General features: G+C 39.1%; 1 protein-coding gene across 2 annotated transcripts in view; it reads left to right on the top strand.

Moving 5' to 3' along the window:
* LOC122792187 (polyadenylate-binding protein 4-like) overlaps positions 1-23,751 on the top strand; it is a 1,135,653-nt gene that overhangs the window by 283,659 nt on the left and 828,243 nt on the right. For both annotated transcript variants that reach the window (XM_044059911.1, XM_044059912.1), the window contains exon 2: positions 22,516-22,709. In XM_044059911.1, the coding sequence (XP_043915846.1) occupies positions 22,516-22,709 (194 nt within the window). The remainder of the gene's footprint in view (positions 1-22,515; positions 22,710-23,751) is intronic.

Genomic DNA, 23,751 nt, shown 5'->3' with positions numbered 1-23,751 from the left:
TCTACATTTATGGTAGGTACAAAACTGTACTTTCTCTTTAGATTTGTAAAACAAGCCTGTGGATTATATTAATATTTACAAATAACATAGTTATTTACAAAATTCTATCTTGGTGGGCTGGCAGCCTCTCAGTTTTTCACACCTGCTATAAACCTGTTAGGCAATATTATCCATGCTAGGTAAGAATTTTTGCCAATAACCATTGGTTTGATTATAAACTTGTCCTGTTTATCTCACAACTGGGTATTGCTCTCCCAGAAATTTTACATTTGTTCATTTTGTTCAGTAAATATCTTTTCCCTTTAAGACCTTCCAGGTGTCCTCTTGTGAATAATCCAAAAATCAGGTATTGGAGGTTGAGGGCAGAGCTATTTGACTATACAGACTAGATCAAACCTAAGCACTGTTACTGAGGCTACTTAAGCATACCTGATCCATTTTTTCATTGCACAGAAAAGAAAATGGAAATCTCTTCATCTGACTTTTTCTGGCTAAGATTACCACAATCAAGATGTTCTGTAGTCCAGAATATTTATAACCAGCTAGACATCTTCATTCAGTTAGTAAACAGATTAGTTTCTTGATTATGTCCCTGATTGCTAGCTTTCTTTGGAATGACTAACCTAAAGTGACCAGGAAGAAACTATTTGTCATAGTGGCTCGGGAACAGTATGGGACTTCCAGATTTAGCCTGGTTTACCAGAGCTGCTGATGTAGGAACGTGGTTCAGTCAAGACGCACACCACGCCCTGTATGGATATTATCTGAGGTGGTGGTAGTTCAGTATACAAATTGCAATGTTTCATACTGTGAATGCAGGGAAGTTTGGGATCCTGGAGGCTGTGAACAGGAATTGTTTAAACAACTGGCAGGCGCATAGGATTATATCTGATGATTAGTTTCTTTTTTTCACTATGGGACACTTCCATTACCACTGATAATGATAGTTTCTTCTCTCATTGGATAGCTCAGGGTATAGCGTATTGGTCTGATTTGACTTCTTCAGCACAAGAACTTAGGTTAATGTTTGATGAGGTACAGGGAGCTTATCAGAATCTTGTATGTAAATGGTGGTAGTACCTTTAATTGATGAGTATAGCCTGTAGACAAGTTAAACTGGGTCACAACACTGATGCGTCTTTAACATTTAAGCTGTAGGTGGCTAATGTCCTCCCCTTTAGCTGCTGCCCCTTGTGTACCAGGCTTTAGTGAATACAGGGAGCATAGATGTGGGCACTGCATGTGTGTAATAGAAGGGACTGTTAAATATTACAGTGTCCAGTTAGGTGTAGGCTGGTTCTTTAAAACTAGACCTATTTTTTACACAGTTCAATAAGGTGCCCAGGTGGCAGCTCACTCCCCTGAGATGTGTGGACCAAGGCTTGGGGCAGTAGGTCTCTATAATGAGTGCTGACTCTATGTACTATTTCCATATGTTAAGAGAGTGTGATGAGGTCTGGCTGTTGTGGAACAGAATGTATTCCACTGCTACTGAAGCAGTCAGGAATCCCATACCCCCATTATCTAACCACTTATTCTGGATTCCTGGCATTGTGGAGAGACTGAGATTGCACTATTTTGGAGAAGCAGTAGCTGCTGATGGTACAAAACACAATAGTGGCAGTCACTTTCTGTTACTGAAAGAATATTGTAGTGTTGTGCTTAAAGGTTTAGAGGATACTGATTTTCCAAGTAAACTTGGACAATGCGTGACGTATTTTCTTCTTTTGTAGGGACAGTTGTGTATAAGTGTTGTCTTTGCAATTTTAGTATGTGGTACTTAATCTATTATGTTTTACTCAATAAAGCTTCTTCTTCTTTCAGCTTTTTCCCGGTTAGGGGTCGCCACAGCGGATCACCTTGTCCGCTTATAATTGGCAGTGGAGTTTTACGGTGTCGAGTTGCCAGCCCGGCGTCCAACCTTCCACAGAAGGCACACACTCACACCTAGGGCCAATTTAGAGTGTCTAATCCACCTGCAGCATATCTTTGGGATGTGGGAGGAAACCGGAGCACCCGGAGGAAACCCACGCAACCACAAGGAGGACATGCAGACTCCGCACAGAAGGCACCCCAGCCAAGGATCGAACCGGAGAACCTCTTGCTGTGTGGTGGCAATGCTAACCACTGCACCACCATGGCCGCCCGTTTTACTCAGTAAAGCTGGTTGACAAAAAATGTAGCTCACAACACCCCATATTTGATAGTAATAGGATTAAAAATAAATATTAAATATTTTTTTCAGAATTAAGTCCATCACTTCACATACCGTATCAGTTTCTTGTCTGTTTTCTTATGAACTAACATATTTTCCCAACATGTCTAAGCATTCTGCGGGAGGTATAACATTATAAAGATATTTCCCATCTGCTGTAACTGAAGAATTGTCATATTATACATCTTTCAGTAAGTCAAGAAAAATGCTGTGGATCTTTGAAACTAACGTAGTTGTTAAACACCAGAAGTTTTAAGTGATGTTCAACAAACATTGCTAAAGGTTCTGTCCTTCTGTTCTTGAACCTTTAACAGGAATGATGGGCCTCGTGTGTGTGTGTGTGTGTGTGTGTGTGTGTGTGTGTGTGTGTGTGTGTGTGTGTGTGTAGGTTGGGTGGGAAGTCAACAAGGTTTTTTTTAATGCATTTTTGAAATATCAGACAGTGCCAGTTTAAAAGCATTCGTATTAAAAATAAACATTTTTCATGAAAAGCAATTCACAAATATGTCATTTAAATGTTCATCTGTTGCAACATATGCTCTATTAATCTCATTCAGAGATGCTGTTTCTTATACATTATCTTACAAAAGTGCCAATGTGTTTTGTTTTTTTTTGTTAGCAACAGTGTCCATTAAAGACCATGCCACATCCTTTTCTTATTGCATTCCTCTAATAGTATAGTCAGGTGCTACTGCAAGTTTCGTAAAACCTTAAATCCCTCAAGATTTTTCATTCAAAACAACTGTGTGTGCTGTAGGCTCCCAGGCCCACCTATCCATGCAGACATCAGACACCCCGTCATCATTGATGCATTCTCAGCTAGTGCTTCCTTTGTCAGTGCTGGCATGGATGCCACCGTTTTTCTGAAGTTTTGTATGTTGGTGACAGCCCTTCTGATACAGTTCCCTCAACAACAGCATTTTTGACTTTGACCATACTTATTTGCTTGAAGCTGATGTTATTGGTATCTCTCTTACCACCTGTGACCTTGCTGATACTGGGCTTAACATCTTTATTTCCAACACTAGTGACCTTATTTCCTCAATATCCAGTTTCTCCAGCCATTTTTGTTTCAGTTCCATAGCACTCAGCACCAACAATGCATGCAGCTAATTTGCAGTCTGATTTCAGCTTTTTCAGACCCATGACTCAAACACTTACATTGGAACACCCACCAGGTTTTGTGTATTATCCATAGTTGCCCACCTCTAAAAGGTCTCATCTTTAAACCAGGAATTATCCCAGATGAGACCCATAAAACGTATCCATGCAAAATGCACAATTTCCCCTGTAATACTGGCAGAGGACCAAGATGATGGAAAGGTTGCCTGGTTATTGTCTCGCCATCTAAGGTCCTGAAAATTTGAAGAGGTCCTCCATATGATGCAAGAAAAAGTGTTGACCTATAGACCATATCCTTTCTACAAAAAGGAGGTTGTACAAGACCTGCTGTGTTGTTCTGCAAACCTGAGTTTCATCTGCTGTGGTGGAAATTTTAACGGATGATACTGGAGTGGATCATGCACCCTGGAAGACCAAGAGAGTATTCTAGATGTTCTTCATATTGATCACTGTTGTAGTATCCTTAGCTGTATGGATTATAGCCTGCATATGATATACCATCCAGCCAGCTTCCAAAGCTTCAGGGTCCCTTCCATGTGCCCCAACCATTAGATAGCTTGAGCTGAGCTGACTAAAAGGCATGTTTGGCTGCCACTCTTCAGGCTTTCAAGGATCGATGGTCAGCTAATGTTCTATTGTTGTTTCCCTTTGGCAAAATCAAATCCTCCACATTATTTTTTAGTTGTTTAAACTAACGTTTTATAAAAACTACTACTTTAAAACCAGGAAACCGTATTTTAGTAACTGTCATGTTACAACGGGAGTGCACATTTTTATTTTGGTGGTAGATTGTGAAAAGATAACTTTACCTGTGTTTTGTGTGTGTGTGTGTGGGGGGGGGGGGCTTATTTCGTTACTTCCCTTTGGGGAGTAGTTTTTTTTTATGCTTTCCAGTTTTACTGTTGCTTTTAAGCTTCTCAGAAAGACTAGTACAATTTTTGGCTTAATCATCCCTCAGTCAGTCCTTTTTCCAGTCACAAAATGAAAAGGTTAACTAAACAGCCTTTGCCGTAACAGCAAGCTGGTAAGAACCGCAGGTGAGTGACTGCTGTTGCTAAAGCTAGTTCCTCAGACCACTCTTTTTTTCAAATCCCTCTGGCATTATCCATACAGCTACCATGGACCAGGAGTTTACTACATCCTCTGCAGCTGCTGGGATTTCCTCTGTAGGCAAGAGAGAGAGAGAGGGAGAGAATAGGACTATTTGCCCCAACTTTCCTGTCAAAAAGAGAGACCGAAAAGTAAACATTTAATTTCTCCTGCGGTAATTTCTCTGAACATTTGTAATTTATTGAGCTTGGTTCAGGGACTTGTACAGGCTATTGACCCTTCCTATGAGGTGGTTATGGTAAAAGGAAAAGAGAATGTTCTTCATATTGTTCACTGTTGCAGTAGCCTAAGCTATATAGATTATGTCCAGCAAGGATATAACATCTGGCCATCTTCCAAAGCTTCAGGGCACCTTGCATGAGCCCAAACCATTAGCCAGCTCAAGCTGAGCTAACTAAAAAGGCAGTTTTTGGCTCCAAGCCCCACAGAGCTTTCCTGCTGCTGAAGTTCTAGTATACGCATTTGATCCTTGTTTGCCAACTTCATTGGCAAAACCTGGAATTTGTTGCCAAAGTATATAACCCTACAATCCTCCAAAAGTCTCTTAAAAAAAAACCTCAAACAGTATCTCAGTGAATTGGCTATGCCCATGTACCAACCCTGATTAAGTTATAAACTAAAAGCATATTCTGCAATTATCATAACTTGTAACTACATCACCAAGCTCTGCTTCCAATCTGATGTCTCTCTTAATTGTCTTTGCATGAGAATTGTGAGTCCCTACTAGGGAACACTACTAACCCATTGTATATAATCACTTTGTTTTTGTAATTGTTTGCTAACTTCTGTGTAATCTATGTAAGTTTGTCTATGTGGAGCTTTTCTCCCCGGGCCTCCGCTGAAAATGGACATGTATCCAGTCGGACTATCCCGGTAAATAAATGTAAAATAAATAAATAATAAAGTGTAGCCCCAAAAGACTAAACCCTAGGTGTGCATACATTTATCTTGCAGACATCAAATGCAGCTGCTCAGTATAGCATGCAGAACTATAAAAGATTAAACCTATTGCATTTTGTCCATATATCAAGTGATGCTTGCACATGGTGAACCTTGTGTTGCTTTTTTTTAATGGCACCAGCTCATCATAAGGTTATTTGAGTGGTCCCACATCGGTGACTGAGGGATCCTGTACCTCAGGTAACTGAATCCAGCATTGTTTTCTTGTGCCGGTAGGGTAAAACAGCTGCAGTGAGGAATCTGGTTCATTTAGGACTGTTGCCTTCTATTTTCCGGGGGATGCAGGCAGGTTGGATGGAGATGGGTGGATTATTTCCTTAGCCTTCTGGGGATTTGCATGGTGTTGATGCACAGTAGTGCCTCTCTTCTCCTTCATTACCATCCCCATCACTTGCAGGCTCCGTCTTTCCTTCTTGTTGCTTTTGGTTCCCACAGGTTTCAGTGAAGCTTTTGGTTTACTGATTTCCTTGGAAGTTACTGACAGTTTCTTCTGCATCATGAGAAATACGGCTTACCTTAAAACTGAAATACAAACGTTGCAGGAACTGTAGCTATATGGGAATCTTTCAGCATATGCGTTATAAGAATAAATGCTAGTCATTTAGTATAGAATGTGTTGCTGTAGTCTAGTTTAATTCCAGAACATCCTGCTATTTTAATTTGATTTAGAATATCTTTGGCTTTTTGGTTGCATAATTAAGTAATTTCATAATGAAATGCCTAGGCAGTTTACTTTTTAATAAGTTATGCTTTCTCAAAGTAAGCACAGTATGTTGTAAAACATAGTTATCTCTTTCTGAATGAATTACACTGAATCGCTCTACCCATTCCCCTCAGACAGGCCAATAATACTTTACTTTTTCTGCAACATCAGTACTCCTACACATCTAGTGCATTTTCAGGTTTATCTGGATGTACCTGCAGGTTATATTGTTTGCCTAATAGCACTCTGGCTGCTGCTGCCTTGAAATCATTTTTTCCTGTTTTTACAAAGCTGCTTCAGTATTAACTTTTTTACAGTTCAGCTTGTTAGCCTTAATCTGTGTGGTATCATTCAAAAATGCCTGTATTGTAGAAGAAAGTATGACCCCAGTGTGTCTTAAGTAGGAATCATACAGTGAAGAAATGTTTTTCCTGCTGTCCTGCAGAAATCACCTTCTAAAAATGCTTCAAACATTTGTAACTACAAAAAACCTTTTGATTTTATCTGAAGGAATACAGGAATAGATCCAGCTGCTCAACTGTGCCAGACTTGACAGGGAAACCGTGTCTTGTGCACATTATCACCATATTGTTTTATCTCGGACCGGGTATATTATTCCCTCTGTCATCCATTGTGTCTGGGATATTCCGGTTGCAGCAAACTAATATGTCTCCATGAAGGTGTAAACCCTGCTGTTTGAGTAGGTATCAGGAACTGGGAGTCATAGGGTCAACTATACCCTTAACCCCTCTGCAAGTGGGTGACGTAGATGAGTCAGATACTCGTATTCGGAGTGTTGAAATTTGGGATACAGAGCTATGACATAGCACAAGGGGGAATTTACCCAAGTGCTTCATCTATTGTAGAATACAACTGTAAAGCTCATCTGACATTACTTGTTATTGTTTTAGGAGCATTTAGAGGGGGCATTGTTAAAGATTATCAGAGCAATTGTGATAGCATTGTAAATGTTGCTTCAGTCAATGACAAATTTAGTGTCTTTGAGTTAGTGCTGTATAAATCACTGAGTAAAAATGTCTGACATCCTTGATGTAGATGAGAGAATAGGTTCAGGAGCATGATAGACAAGTATTACTTGGTGAATCAAGTTTGACAAGGACAAGCATGAGTGGATTGCCTGTGAAGTTTGTTAAATTAAGTTGGTAGATGTGGTGCTGACTTGTCACAGTAAATGATGCAGTATTTATTTTATTTGTTTGTTGAACAGGTGAGTGGACTTGTCAGTTGACCCTTTTCAGTTAAGAGCCAGACTCTTGCAGCAGTATAATAGAGTAACCAACATAGTTGTACGTGTAAATTAACAGTGGGTAATTTGCATAGATTTATGTAGAGTGCAAGTGACTACAGGTAAAGGCAAAGAGTATACAACATTGATTTAAATTATTTGTTGACAATTGATTACTGGAAAGTCCAACTAGGTAGGTGCCCATTTAATTACAAAAATATTTTAGAAGCAACAATTTTGCATTCTTCAAAAACACAAAACTTATGCAGTTTAAATAGTTATGCCAGATTAGACATAATGTGAAAACACTGGATCTGATATCAATTTTCATTCGTTCAACGTAATGGATTTGGAGCCAACTCGGTCATTACTCCAACTCGTGGAGAACAACAAACTCTCGAGTTCCTTTCCTGCCCACAATGCACCATGCCTTAATTCCCTCAGATCTCGTTTGCTGTTTTCACAACCAGATGGAGTTGACTACTGCTCTCAAGTGTTCATATTAAGATAATTGTTTTTTCCCCCATAAAACTGTATTCTTAATTGCTATCTGTTACTAAGCCTATTTCTGATCAATAGTCTGGCACTGTCTGTCAAGTGTTCTTGATGCTCTTCTTTATTTTCTCTAATACACTTGCAAGTGTATTCTTGATACCGTTGTTGGTAGGCCTTTCCTACTCCTGTATATACCTTTTTGTTAAAGGTTGCTATACCTTTCGTCTTCCTAAAAAATATAATTTTGTTAGCCTTTTTCTCTGCCCTTTCCTTTCTCTAGTGGCAGTATTTAGTTCCTGTCTGAATAGGTATGTGTTTTTCATGGATATCTGATTATTTCACCTGTGGCTATGTTGGAAAAAAGTTTTAAAAAATGTGCAAAATGTAGGGTCAAGTTGCCATTTGCTGATGCTCACTTTGTGTGTGCACTGTTTAGGGACTGACCACTTAGATGAGGAATGTAACATTTGCAGTGGGGTCAACCCAAGAGCCTTAACTGAAAGAAGAAATAAATTAATATTGAAAGTTCTTGCTGGACTTCAAAAAGGTCCAGGTCTTTTCATTCTATGGCTTCAACTTCATCTGAGCTGAAGAAGAACAACAAATCAGGTCTGACATCCCCTGGGTTTATTTTTCCTTGGATCTGATGAGTTATCTGGAGAGTCATTCGTCCAAGCTGAAAAAAATGTACTACAGATCTGAAGTCCCCAGATCCCAAGCCTTTTCTCTTGAACTTTGTATTCTCTCTCAGTGCATCCGGTACCATCTAGATTGCCCTCCCCTTTCCTTGAGCTGTACTCTAAGCCCCCTTCAGTGGTGTCCTCGCGTTCCTCCAGAAGTATCATTGTGGCCAGTGTGAAAAGGATAGTGAGGAGATTGTTTACGGAGCAATTTCAGAAGGGAGTCTTCACGGCTCCTGCCCCCTCTGGTCAGGAACATCATCCACCGGCTACTCCACTGGTAGTTAATCCTCCTCTTACCCAAGCTGTGGGGTTAGAGTCCTTGGATCTGAGCATTTCAGACTATTCTGGGTAGGATCTGAAGAGTTTTCTCTTCCAATCCAACAGTTACTCTGAGCTTACTGGCTCCAATATCTTAGTATCTGTATGACTCGCGGAGCTGAAGCTTCCAGGTCAGATCCGAGGGAATAGGATTGACTCTGAGATTTTTGGAGCCATCTCTTCCTCTCACAGCTTCAGTGTTGGACAGCTCAACTCCAGCGTCCGCCTCTGATGGATGGCTCTTGGAGTGAGGGGAGCTGACAGGCCAGAAACTACCTTTCTCTGCTCCATTGGCTTCCTTCTCTTTGGAGTAGTCTGCTTTCAAGGTTGTGAAGAGTGTCTTCTCTGCTTCCACAGATCTGGTGGGTCCTTTCCCCCCTTGGATCCATCCTCGATCCCTCAGCTGACTTTGCATCATGACCCTCAGCATTCTACACCACAGAGGCAGCCAGCCCAGAGCTTCCAGACCACTCGGCTGGGTATTGTCATCTCTTCCGATACTTCCCACCAAAGTCGTTCATAGGAAGAGGATGTGCAAGAGGAGGCACTTAGACTCCACCCTCCCCCTCAGGAGTCTGTCACTGAGGATACTGACTTTGACGAGGGAAAAGGGTCTCCTAAATCACAACACAATGACATCTCATTTGGAGGCATCCTTGAGATCCTAAAACAGAAGGGTGGTTGGTCTGCCCAAAACCCATCTCCAGAAGAGTCACCATTTTTGGAAGCTTTCAGGACTTGGCCCATCTACCTCCTGGGTCACTCTGCCTGTCTATGAACTCTTCGATTTGTTTTCTAAGCAGGTGTGGAAGGAACCTGATACAGTTGAGCCAATCCTCAAGGAACTGGACAGGATTCTGGCTCCACTTGTAGGAAGAGAACATTGGAGTAAGGGAATACTGTTTTTTTCCATAGTCATGGTGGCAGCTGCAAAGAAGGAATTTGCAGAACATAGTTCCACTGTCCATCCCCCTAATAAAGAATCTAGGGCTCTGGACAGATTTGGGAAGTGAGTATATGCTTCAGCGACTTTTGCTATCTGACTGCTGAACTGTTTGACGCATTTCACAAGATTGCAAAGGGACTTAAGGAACTTTCAAACTCCCTTTCAGGGACTGATACTGCAGAGGTTCAAACTTCTGTGGCCTCACAGTTGGCTGCCCTTCAATCCATTACAAATTTGTCCATGAGGCTCATTTTGCATGCTGCAGAAGGTGCCTCAAGGGCTGCAGGTTTCAGCATTTCTATAAGGAGGCATGCCTGGATGCGCGTGTGAGATTTTGCAGAGCAAAAACACCAAAAAACAATCACAAACTAGAGAAACCTTGACCAGAAACAGCTGCAGTTTTCGTTAAAATAGCACTTTAATAAATTGTCTGTAATTAAATGTATTAAAACTAAAGTTCCAGACAAGTACTCCAAAAGTGGCAGCAAAACTAAAATTATTGTTAAAATTAAATAGCTCAATCTGATAAGTGCTTTTGTCTTTGTAGTAAAAAACTTTTATCAGATATCCCAGTCAAGTTAGAACTATATTACACACACTAGCCAGGTGTGTCAAGCCAGTCACATGATAGGCAAGCCTCCAAGCTAAGTTATGATTTAAAGAGCCACTCTATTACCATCGTTGTTCACTTAAGTTTAAATACTTATATTAAACATGATCTCTCTAGTGCTTTAAATTTTAACACACAGGGAATTGAGACTTTGACATTGAGACCCAGTGGAACGGATGCATTCAGTCTCAGTTGCCATTGTAATTCCATTTTCTCCAAGTGTAATAGCCATGGCACTTCTTTTACATTCAATAAAATACAATCATTCACAAAGAAAAGAAAAGTATGATATGAAAATTACATAATATGTTTAGCCAGGGCATTCTGCAGTTTTTCTCATATCATATAAATGTTCGTAACTCCTGTCATGAAGTCTCCTTTCCGTTTTTCTTACAAAGAAATTTTGACAGGACGAACAGATAGCACAGTAAACAACCTTTGTAAAATTGGAGTCAAATGACCCTTTTGGAATTAGTGAAATCCTATTCACCTTAAAAGTTTTTCCCGCAAAGATAAACTTGCAGTAAGGGCACCTACCACACTTTTTCATGCCATTCTTTTGGTTAGTATCCTTAATTTTTCTCTCCAGTAAAAACTTTGCTATTTTCTTTTGTTAATGAAATCTTGATGGTGGTTTTAAACAAATGGAAAAAGAAAATATGCCCCATCTTGTCAAGTTTTGGTCTTCAGGAATCGTGCAGGATGAACTGATGGTCCCCCACCATGAACAAACACTACAACAGAAGGAAAAAACTTTTGCAGAAAAGGGTGATGTCCCAAGACTGGAAAAACTCTTTTGTTAGCCTCAGTAAAAAACTGAGATCCATCATCAAATCCTCTAAAGCTAGCTATGAAAACAAAATTGCTCCAGATTCTAGACAACCACAAGGCATTCTGTAGTTGTATCAGTCTACATGGCAATACTCGGGTCTGCTCTGAGTTACAGCACAATGGCAGTACATATACAGAACCAACGGATATTGCCAACATATTGGCTGACAGGTTCAGTATGAAATTTACTCCCTTTTCACCCCCCCCTAAAGGGCCTATCACAATACTTGAGGAATGCCAAGTCCCATTATCACGGCTACACAGGTAAAAAAAACGCACTGTCCAAAGCCAAGACTACAGCTTCCGTGGGACCTCATAATATCCCTGGCTGTGTTCTACATGAATTACAAAGTGAACTGGCACTAGACCTGAATACCCTGTTCAATCACAGCCTCGTTTCAGGCTTTGTTCCTACCGAATGGTGCACTGCTACTGTCATCCCATTCTACAAACTGGGAAAGACTACAGACCCTGGGAACTACCGCCCCATTAGCCTGACGAGTCTGATATGTAAGGCTATAGAGCGCATCATCATGGACCTTATAAATAAGGACATAAGAAATCCCCAAACTCTGGACCCCATGCAGTATGGGTTTTTGAAAGGTAGGTCATGCCTGCTCAACCTGATAGACTTCTTCGAGTCTTGTCACCAGAGCAGTGGATGATGGCAAGGTAGTTCACACAGCCTACCTAGATCTTGCCAAGGCCTTCGACACCATCCCTCACTCAGGAATCAGACTCACTAAACTAGGCATAAACCCCTATGTAATAAGATGGGTTGCCAACTGGCTCACTGATAGAACCCACACCGTGAAAGGAGCGGACTACAGATCTGACTACGGACCAGTTGCAAGTGGTGTCCCACAGGGATCTGTCCTAAGTCCTCTCTTGTTTGGCATCTAATTCTCTGAAGTTCAAGCCAACACCAAGGGACTCTGGCTGACCATGTTTGCAGATGATTGCAAACTGGGAGCCATTACTGATTCTCCAACTGATGTAGACATTCTACAAAAAGGTTTCACTGACACCATTGACTGATGCCAGAACCATGGCCTTAAGCTCAATGCCAAAAAGTGCATTGTCATTCCCTTTGGGAAAAATTCAGTGCTCATAAACTACCACGTAGACAGTAGTCCACTAAACACCAAAGGTGTGATAAGGGACCTGGGGACACAGGTTGACAGCAACCTCTCCTTTGATAACCGCATTGCCACTGTAGTCAGAAAGTCCTATGTGGCACAGCTCATTACAAAAGGTTTCTCATCCAGGAAGAAAGAGGTCATAGTCCCTCTCTACTTGTCCCTCATTAGACCTGTTATAGAATACAGTGCACATTTGGTATGCATCTCACTAGACACCTACAACTGGAAGGGCCACAGAAATACCTCACTAAGAGGATCTTGGGCCTTAGACACATGCCCTATACAGACAGACTCAAAAAAACTCCAGCTATACTCAGTCTCTTATCGCATACGTAGAGGCGATCTCTGCTTGACCTACAAAGCCATGTCTGACCCAGAGCTGCTTAATATGGTACACCTAAAAAAATTCCTAATCCCTCCATGCCACACACTCCAGGGACCTTAACCTCATTACCACAATAAACAGAACATGCTGGAGGGACAGGTTCCTAACCCAGAGACTTCCCATACTCTGGAACAAACTTCCCATTCACATCAAGCAGAGCACTTCACTGGCCCTCTTTAAGAGAAATCTTGACGAGTGGGTGGGCAATAGGAAGTTCACCCCGGGGATCACTTCAGTGGCCTTGCTTGATAGGGGCTAGGCTTATATAGGTTCCAGGGCCGTTAGCCTAGTACACACCTATGAACAATGTTCTTCAAGGAGATCCTATGAGTTATTTTATTACAGCCTTTTCGGATGACATTTATACTGGACGTTTTGAAAAACTAGATTTTTGAACACGACAAAGAAATCCAAGAGCGTGTGGGGAGGATCCCACTAGCTACCTGTAGTACATGCGCAGATTTTTTTTTGTCAGGAAGACCAAGAGGTGTCTTAAAAGTGAATTTATGAACATGGGTATGAAATAGGAGTGAAAAGCATTAACAACACTTAAACACTCCAATAATTAAACACTCCAATAATTATTCTAACTACAAAGGGTTTTTATTTTGTATATTACAGAATGTGACACATAACCAAGGGGGAGCATGGAAAGATCATCTAGAGGTAAGGGATTTGTGGTGGCAAGTAAAGTTGGATGCCACATACTACCCTGGGATTAATGACAACTTGTCCCTAGTTCCAGTGCTAAAACAGGAGCTAATAAATATTAGCATTCTGTCTTGTTGTTTTTGTGTGCTTTTTAGGAATAAAACGTTTTTATGTTGTATTTTAAAATAAACATATGATTGGTTATTTAAACTAAGCTGAATTTTATATGTTTATATTTAGCATTGTTAATTTTTAATATATACAATACCTTTGAAAAGTTTTATTCGAGTATTATACCTTTAAGTGCTGATTACAGGTATTTTAGTTTGGGGAGAATCATTTAAAAGCATTATTTGATTTGTGCATTCTAGATTCTAATGAAGTCTGTTGCACACAGATGAAAAGCTATATTGTGCATTACACAAGTTTAAATAAATTTGTGATATCTACTGTGACATTAGGAGGTACTTGCCAGCACAGCTAGCTGGAATTTTGTAAGTAATTATGTCATTTGTGGATATCAAACTGATTTATACAAGATGCTTGTGTTACAAATGTATTAGAACTGTATGTTGTGTGTATCACACTGATTTGTACAAATATTTGTGTTGAAAAGGTATTTGTGAAGTGTTTGAAGTGTATCCACAGTGTGTCCTACTGGAGAGAACAGAAATGTACATGCACTATTGTAACTTTAAATGTGCATGTTTTAGCAGAGGAAACTGGGAGACAGGAGGTTAACCTCAGTCCAGCAAACTTTAAAATATATCTGAAATTAAATTACTTTACGGGCTAGGCCGTAAAGATGCTGTCTCACAGGTTTCAATGCACCCAGAGAGAGTCTGTACAAGGAAGCTTTCTGTATTCTTTGGGGTTGAACTAATTACTACTCTGGAAGCGTGGAGATATGAAATTGTTTTATGATTTCCAGCACCTACCACAGATCTGAGCAAAAGCTCTTGTGTGTGTATTTTTACAGGTGGGTGCTAAATCCTGCCAGCTTCCAGCAATGGGGGTTTTGCATGGGAACTAAAAGTCAGATGACCAGAAATGGTCTTTCTGCAAGCTATCTCAGAAGTAATATTTTAGATATTTTTTCGAGAAATCTCTTACTGAGACTGAGCACACTGTATTCTGGCTTGAGCCTGACAACGAGGACCATTCACTTCATCATCTACCTTGCTCTGTTAAGCAAGTAGAGAATAGTGTAATTTGCTTAGATTCAGCGAGGAATATAGTGAAGCTTAGTTTTAGATAGTTTTTCTTTGTCTGAGCCTGTCCTTCAGTGTTAATTATTGCCTGTGATTTGAACTCTGATGTCACTGTGAATAGATATTTAGCATTGTCTTGGCTTTTTATTATTTATTAAATATATTTAAACCTTTAATTGTGGCTGATCTTTGTAGATGTATTTAAGTTTTGAGAGTGTTTGCTTATTTATTTGGTGACAGTGTGGGCCACTCCTAATAGCTTTGCTCTTGGTCAAACTACCATTTGTATTACATTCACTCAGTATATTGGGTACTCTTGGAAGAACCTTAAGATAGCTGGCAGAAGTGCCTGGTGGCAGCCATGACTACGTTATAGTCTGGGCAGAAGGGGGCATATCTAGTAAACCTGTGACAGCCATTCTCATGTACGTAAATAAAATCTCAAAGATTGTGAGTGTCAGCTACTTGGGCAGGGACACAAAGCACTGGTTGAACAGAGAGTGTGATGGAGGTCTTGGCTTGGACGCACAAATGAGATCTCAATTCTGTAGCTGTGCCAGTGGGGAGTCTTACTGGAGATCTGTTGAAAGAGGGCAAAACCTGCCCCGGACTGACTGTGTTCCCCATGTGCTCTTAAGGGAAATTGTGTTTGATTGTGCTTGATGCAGAGAGCTGTATCTGGAGATGCTGTGTGTGTACTTGTTAACCTCTCAGTGAACGTCCCCCACTGGTGCCAGTGGTGAGGATTGAGGCTCCTTGATCACTGGCTCAAAGGTGGAGGGTCGTCATGTCTACCTTTACCAGCAGTACCTATTTTTGGATCTGTTTTGCAACTAGTATTTTCATTGGTATTTGGATTTCTAACGCTTTCTGAAAGCTGACATTTTATTATTGGAAAGTCCAACTAGTTAGGAGTCCATTTTCAGCAGAGGCCCAGGGAGAAAATCTCCAAAGTATTACAAAGCATTTTAAGAACAATTTTACAGTCTTCAAAAACATTACAAAAAATATCTATAGTTTAAATAATTATACGAAAGTAGACCTAATATGAAAACATTGGTTAAGAATACATAAGTTATATGACAATGTTTTACTATTTAGAGAAATTTTAGCCAGTTTATAGAGAAGGTAAGGGTAAGTTAGTATAATGCAAACAGGAGTTGTAGTATGAAGAGATGAAAAGCAGGCTTATGGTATATTTATTGAGAAAGCCAGGGGAGATAAATTAATAGAAGTAAGGAAGTGAGTGAAGAAGGGAGGTTAAGAAGGTGTAAGGTATGAACAGCTATTTGTTCACATTTAGCGATAATAGTTTATCCTGTTAGGAAGTCTTTCAGAATGGTTTTGAAGGCTAGAAGGGAACATATTGACCTGATGGATACAGATAAGGCACTCTAGGCCTTGGCAACATGTTATGAGTATAGACCATGCCCAGCAGATTTGATAGGTTTGTGGGCAGGAGTTTTTGGTCATTAGATTGTAATGACTAACTGGGAAACATAGTTGTGTAGCAATATTATTTAATGCTGAACAAACAAATGGATAATTTTATAGGTGGTAAAAAGCTGTGTATATGTATGTTGATGGGGGTAGTTCAATTTAGGGTTTTTAGTGGTTGGCTCTGAAAGGGTAATTTGCAGCAAATTTACCAACTTTGTTTATAGCATTGTTCAAGTTTTGACTTATGTGATGCCTGAGGGTTAGTAAGGATGGGAGTGCCATAAAGAAGTGTGGGCAGGAGATAAGTAGTGACCATTATAGTTTTAATTGTGTTGTTGGGAACGTTTTTGGCTCTGTAAAGCATCCCTAGTTTTTGAAGTTTCGTTATGCAATTTTTGTATAGGCAGGTTGAATTTAATATAATCATCCCTAATAAAGTTGCTATGAGAAGTGACTTCAGTGGTTGTTATCAAGAGAGGACTTCAAGATTCGTCTTTTCATAAGAGAAGCATTTGTGGGGAAAAAAGTAATAGTTTTGGATCGAGCATCTATTGAGAGGTACAAAGATGTGTTCTGCTAGCTGTTAAAGCTTCCTGAGCAGTTTTTTTGGAGTTGTGCCATGTTGTCAGATGTGCAAGCAAGTGTGGAGTCATCTGCATACTGTATTAAGAAGGCCTGTTGTATTGATGTTTGAATTGTGTTTGTGAGAGTGTTGAAGAGGAGGGTACCAAGGGATAGAACCTTGCAGTACACTGCTGATGACAGAGGGATGGTATGCCATTTTACTGATGTATACCTATTGGACAGGTGGTTTTGAGCCATAGAAGGGTGGGCTGAGAGAGAGACCTAATGACATTTGAAGTAGAAGTTTGTAGCAAACTGTCAAAGGCTTTAGACAAGTCTAGAAATAAGTAGGGAGACTAGTTTGCCATTATCTCTAGCATTATTGACAAGTATCTATATACTTTAGAAGTGCAGTATTAGTACTATGGGAAGGAAGGAAGCAGTGTTATATGGGGGATAGGAGTCTTCCTGCAAGAGAGTTTAGCTGTTGTTTTTGAATACATTTATCAAATATTTTGGGGGGACGGATAAGATTGCTATAGGTCTATTGTTAGTAATGTGTGTTGAATTTCTTCCTTTTTGCAGAGGAATAATGTGTGACTTTTTCCAGTGAGAGAACGTGGGATTCCTTGATTGACTGATCTGTTTATAAGGATTGAGACAGGACAGGTGATGTTATTGGCTGCTATTTTAAGGAACTCACTTGGTGAGGTCACCAACTGGTTTGAGTAGTTTTATGTAGGATGTGAGCACAGGTGGAAAGGTGAAAGTGGATGTGTGGCTGTTGGACAGAGTTAGGATTAGATGTTGGACAATCCTTGATTAGAGACGCTTATAGTATCTATGAAGTAAGAGTTGAATTGTATTGTGGTTTCAAGTAGTGTTTTATTGGGAGAGGGTTTAAGGTTGAGTTTTTGACCTTTTTGCAAAATTATTTTAATGGCTCTCCAGAATTTTTTAGGGTTGTATTTGCTATTATTCTGAAAGCAGTTCGTTTTTTGTCTTTATTTATTTGCTTTTTAGTACTATTGTGAAGCATTCTGACATTTTCAAGATTGTGGTGATTTATATTTTTACCATTCTTTCCATATTTTTCATTTATCCTTCATTAGCAGTCTACTCTCTTTAGATAGTCAAATTGCATGACTTGTTTTAGTCCCTCTTCTAGGAGGTGCAAGGCTATTTATGATATTCAGGAAAGTTGTATTGAATTCATTTACAGCATCATCTAAGGGGAGGATTTGTAGAAAGATCTGGTTAATAGATGATAGGGTAATCAGCATTTCTGTTAAACTTGGAAAGGTTCTGTTTTATAAACTTGCCATTTAAGTGGATGTGAGAGGTGTCTGGTTGTGTAGCTTGAGAGATGATCACTGAGACAAACACTGCACATGTGGTGTATTTGCTAGGGTCTGACACTAGGATCCAGTCTAATATGAAATTCGATGTCTTGCTGTAATTTGGGGCTATTAGATGTTTAAAACAAAATATGTTCATGCTGGATAAAGTGGAGTTAGTTTGTCCAAACAACTGACAATTCACATCACCTAGTAGTAGTATTTCTTGGTGATACTGTTATGAATATTGAATATAGGATATGTTCCAGTATATCTGTATCCTCACCAGGAGGAATGTAAAAGGCAGTAATATATCTTTGTTTATACTTGTTTAATTTCAGGAAAGTAATAAGCTCTGCTGAATTGCATTTTAGTATTGGTTTGTTATAAGGAGAAATGTAGTGGTTGGGGAATATTAAAACAATACCACCACCTTTGTTCTTTATACAGTCATTATGAATGGTGGTATAGCCGAGGGGGTGTAATTTGGAGTCTTCTGTTCTGCGTTTAAGCCAAATTTCAGTTACAGTGAGAATATCAGGCTTATATTGGATAATCAGGCATGTAGGTCTGCAATTTTATTTATTATTCTTATAACATTTATGGCAGCAAATGTATTACCTGAGTTGAGGGTTGACAGTTGTAAGTTTAGAGTAGTTTGTGAAGAGAATTGCTTTGATGACCATTGTGATAGCTGAGGTCAGGATTAGTGTGAATGTCTCTTCTTGGAAGGATTTTAGTATATTGGAGAATTATTCATATTTGTTATTTGGAGAGTATTTTTCCACATAGTTTGGTTTTGGTTTGAGTTGAAATGGAGTCAAGTAGTCTATATTTGGAGTAAAGGTAAGGGGCATCGTCAAAAAAAATTGGTGTGATGTGTGGAGAATGTAGGGAGAAAGTATAAATAGGTGGCTGGGACAGAATTGGAAAGATGTTGAGCTGTTATAGACTCATTATAGGATGAAAAATAGCCCAGTAGAAGGAGAGGAATAGACGATAAGTTGAGGAGCAGCACGATTAAGTAAACACATTTGTATGTTATTGGCAGGTAATGGAGAGGTAGGAATCGAGAAGGAAAAGGCAGGATATTTAGTGGTGGTGAAGTCTTTAAGTTGATAGAGGGTAGGTAGGAAAAAAGTATTTCCTGTGAAGGACAGGTTGTCCTAGTATCTTCTCTGGAGTATAAAGAATAGAGGGGTTTAAAAGGCTAGAGTATGAGGGTGTAGTTAAAAATAGGAAGAAGTGAAGGTTTATTTGGGAGAAGTAGAATGTCTCAGGTATTGTTAGGGGGAGTGTGACTGAATAAATACAGTGCAAAGCAGTGTGAGAGGGATAAAAGGTAGTTTGGGATGGTGCTGAAAGATTAAATGGAAGTTGGGAATTGGGTAAAAAGAAACAGGAGTGTTTGTGTAATAGTAAGATTATTTGCAGTATGTGGAAAGTATACTAGAGTAAGTGGGGTGGATGGGAATTGGGGTAGGGTAGAAGAGCAAAGTCCACCGTCTAGTCAGATTATAACAGCATAATCAGTTTATACCAGTACAAAGCAATTAACCAATAGGCACAAAGTTGAGAACAGGTTTTCTTTCATTTCCTTAATGCAGAAACCTGGAATCTAGGAATAGTAGTAACTGACATACCTACGGTGTACTGTATTGGTCAAGGGAAATGACATTGGTCCTTAGAGTGCAGGGACACTTTTTTGGAGGAGGAAGATGTTAAAGCCTCTTTCCAGCCCAGTGCAGACATGTATTTAATTAGTTGAAGTTAATACACAGCAAGGTTTCAAGTTAAGTTTGCTTACATTGTACAGTGGCAAAATTCACAGTGAAAACATTTGAGAGTTGGGCCTTATGGTAGAGCTCCTATAGTATCCGGGTTGGAGGTAGTGACCACAGGCTATTGTACAATGACAAAATTATCAGTAAAACATTCTGGAGTTGGGCCTTATGGCATAGCTCCTGCAGTATTTTAAAAGGAGGAGAAGCACCAACATCTTAGAAGAAAGCTGTGGTTACTGTATTACCTAAAGGTGGTAAAGACCTATCGTAAACATTTTCATGTAGACAGATTTCAATTTTAAACCATTATAAAGTGTTTGCCATTCTTATAGCTAGTGTGCACAAATGTGTTGCCAAAATTGATAGATATGATCAGTGTGGTTTTGTGGTATGGAGGAAAATATTTGACAACATTAACAGAATAATAATGATCCAGAGGGAAGAATAATGTAAGAAAATACCACTGCTGTTGATGGGTCCTGATGCAGAGGAAGCATTCGATACATTAAGCTGGGATTTTAAGAGCAGGGAAATGTAAGCATTTGCATTCCCCAGATACAGTAATAAGGTTAATTAGGGGGCTATATGAAGGATTGGAGGCAATAATTAAAGTGGGAGGTTCCTCTCAAGTTGTGTTTGAAAAGAATTCAAGCAGGGGTGTCCTCTTTCCCCTTTGTAATTTGAGTTATATTTAGAGCCATTGACAAAGAAAATAAGGGACTCAGAAATGCAAGGATATAATTGGTAGGGTAATCAGGAAATGGCATTATTTACAGGTATTATTTTGTACCTAATAAATCCAGAAATAGACATTTCAGTATTCCAGAACATATAGCTGTAAATCATATACCCACACATGAATTGGTTCAGCAATATCCATATTTATAGGGAAATAATAAGAAAAAGTATTTAGTTTTATGGATTAAAAAGGCTTCTGTAATAGCAGCTAAGGATATTTGGGAAGAACTAAACAGGTAGCATAAAAACTGAAACTAGAAGCTCTTGTTTATGGATAGTAAGATGCAAGCAGTAAAACTTTTTTTAGTTCCTTTAGTTTTATACACAGCTCAGACATATTTCTATCAAACAGATGAGGAGTTGTGGATAATTAATAGAGCTGATGGAATTTATCTTTGAGGGAAGCCGGCAAGAGTTAAGTATGATGCGTTAATCCTTCCAATACAAGGTGGTTTAAGGTTACCTGAATTGAATGGGTATTTTTGAGCAACACATTTAAGGCTCATGTGCATAACACAAGTAGAAGGTTACAATTCAAAATGGAAAATGATATGATGATGAAGTAGGGAGGAAGTTCACAAATAGAGTGGAATTTTAGATGCACCTTCTTCGGGAGAATAATAACTACAGAATGTTGTATTCATAAATTAACAGAAACCATTCTAAGAACTGAGCCAACACACGGATGGAGAAGTGAGATTTTGCCAGTAGGGATGACTGCAAGTAGTTGTACAAAAAATAGGCAAGAACAAGCTGGAATTTACTGGAGAAAACTAGGAAAGGAACCAAATTATTAGGAGCAAATAACTAGAAAGGGAGCGGTAAATGAGTGAAAAGAGGCTAAGAAGACATTTGGACTGCAGGCTAGAGACTGCCTTCCATACCAGGGATTGATATCCGAGTATAGGCAAAGAGAAACGGACAGGGTAATCTTAAGTGAAAGACTTGCGCGCTCATAGTTTTTATTTGAATCTTGAACAGAAGCTGCCATTAAAAAAGGGATACTTAATAGACATATAAAATATTGCATAACAATAATAATCAGAGGAGATTAGAAAAGATTGGGAAGAGAGTGGAAAATCAATTTACAAGAGAACAATGGGAGGGCATATGTATGGCTTCTAAGTATGCAAAAAAGTATAGAAAATTTAGGATTTTTGTTTGGAAATGTTTGCATAGGTATTCTTATTCTCCAGTCAGACTCCAAAGATTTTTTTTCCTCAATTAGATAGGAAATGTTGGAGGTGTAATGAGGAAGAAAGAGGTTACTGGGAACATAGTGTTTTGGGAGTGCAATGAGTTGGCACATTTTAAAAACTTCCTACAGAGTACTTGTCAGACATATTGGGTGAGCAAATGGCTTTAACATAGGAAATGATTCTTTTGACCTGGGACACAGGATATGAATTGCCTAGGCATAACAAGGCCTTAAGTTTAACTCCTTTGGCTGCCCAAAAAAAACACAATTACTAGAAACTGGAAATCTGTCTAAACAACTGCATTTGGAGTATTCAGTACTGTAAAAGAGATAAAAGTGGAAGAGGGATCTTTAGAAAAAGGAAGGAACAAATTACATAGAAATAAATGAAAATTTGGGGAACAATACATGCAAAATAATGTCCAGGAGGGGGAGGTTTAAGGGAAGGCAGGAATTCAGAAATTTATGTAATGTCTGATGACAGTTACAAAGAAAGAAAAGCAATTTGATGTATACTGTATGTAAATGGGGAAAAATGTTAATGTTGGTTTTCTTTTCTGTTAATGTATGATTGCCAGTGTCTTAAGTGATTTAATAAAGTAACAAAAATAATAGAAATGATGCAGTGTAACACATTTGCCTGAAAAAATCAGTTGGGCAGAACCGTGACAGTAATTAATATAAAATCTTTTTTTAATTGTGATCTTTGAGAATGAATGGTCTGTTATTAAAAAAAGACATTAAAAAGGCAGTTGAACTGCTTGTACGAGTGCCTTGCTATTTTTTTGATAACTCTTACCAAGTGCTGCTTCTGTTCCTATTGCAGCTGAACGTGCACTAGACACCATGAACTTTGATGTTATCAAAGGCAAGCCAATACGTATCATGTGGTCACAGCGAGATCCTTCACTTAGAAAATCTGGGGTTGGCAATGTATTCATCAAGAACTTGGATAAGTCCATTGATAATAAGGCTCTTTATGACACTTTCTCTGCATTTGGTAACATTTTGTCTTGTAAGGTGAGTCACTTCAACAATAAGTACTGCATACGTCTATATATGCTGCATGAGACCTTGTCCTAAACAAAACTTTACATTTATTTTTATTTAATTTCTTGAAAGTTAAGCAGTGAAGAAACTCTTGAGGGAAGTGGGTTAGTGTTTTGTGTTTCTTAATCTGGAAACTGATAAATATTCCCTGTTCTAGACAGTGTACTGTTGACATGACCATACTTAACTGCTCAGCCTCCAGAAGAGAGAATCAGGGACAGAGGCCCTGAAAATCCATGAACTTTTGATTACTTTAAACTATGCATATTCATGGTCAATGTAGTCAGGTTGCGGTATCAATCACTTTAAAGTGAGAACAGAAAATAAATCACATTTTACACAATGAGATAGGTACACAGGCATTAATAAAAAAGAAAGCAGACCATAGTGGCATTGTCATATGTTTTCTTTTTAAGAATTATCATTCACTTCAACATTACATCACTCAATTCTTGTCTTCCTGTAAACCTCACTCCTATTCCTGAATATTATTCTGCCTGTAATGTTTCGACAATTAGGGCTGGCCTTTGGTTAACTGGTACCTTTGGCAAAAGGTCTCCACAGCTGCCCCCATCCTGGTCTACCTACATCATCCAGATTACTGGAAAAGCATCCCCGCTAGAGCTTAGTTGGCCTATGCCCACAATTTCCATTTATTTCTGTACAATTTGTCCTCCTCTTTTTCCTTACCTCCAGATCTTTTATCTCATATTAAGTGTTTAGTGCTTCAGTTATAGTGGGTTTGGTTTAGATTTTGATTTCCATTTTTTAGTGATTACTTTTTTTGGCAGCCAGTACCATTAAAATTAGTAAGGCATTCCTCTATCTAAACAATTCAGATCCTATGTCCCAGCTCAAAAGAATAATTTCCTGTTTTAGAAGCATTTGCTTCCCCCAACATTGTTGACAAAGTGCTCTGTAGGGAAAGTTTCAAGTCTGCCATCTCATTATCCCCTCCCCTTAAAAAAAAGGAAAAATTATTTATGCATATTGCAAACACTTTCAAGCAGAA

The sequence above is a fragment of the Protopterus annectens genome, chromosome 1.part2 (assembly GCF_019279795.1).
Source record: "Protopterus annectens isolate FY-2018-M chromosome 1.part2, PAN1.0, whole genome shotgun sequence".
Classification (NCBI taxonomy): Eukaryota; Metazoa; Chordata; order Ceratodontiformes; family Protopteridae; genus Protopterus; species Protopterus annectens.
This window is presented reverse-complemented; position numbering and strand designations above follow the sequence as displayed.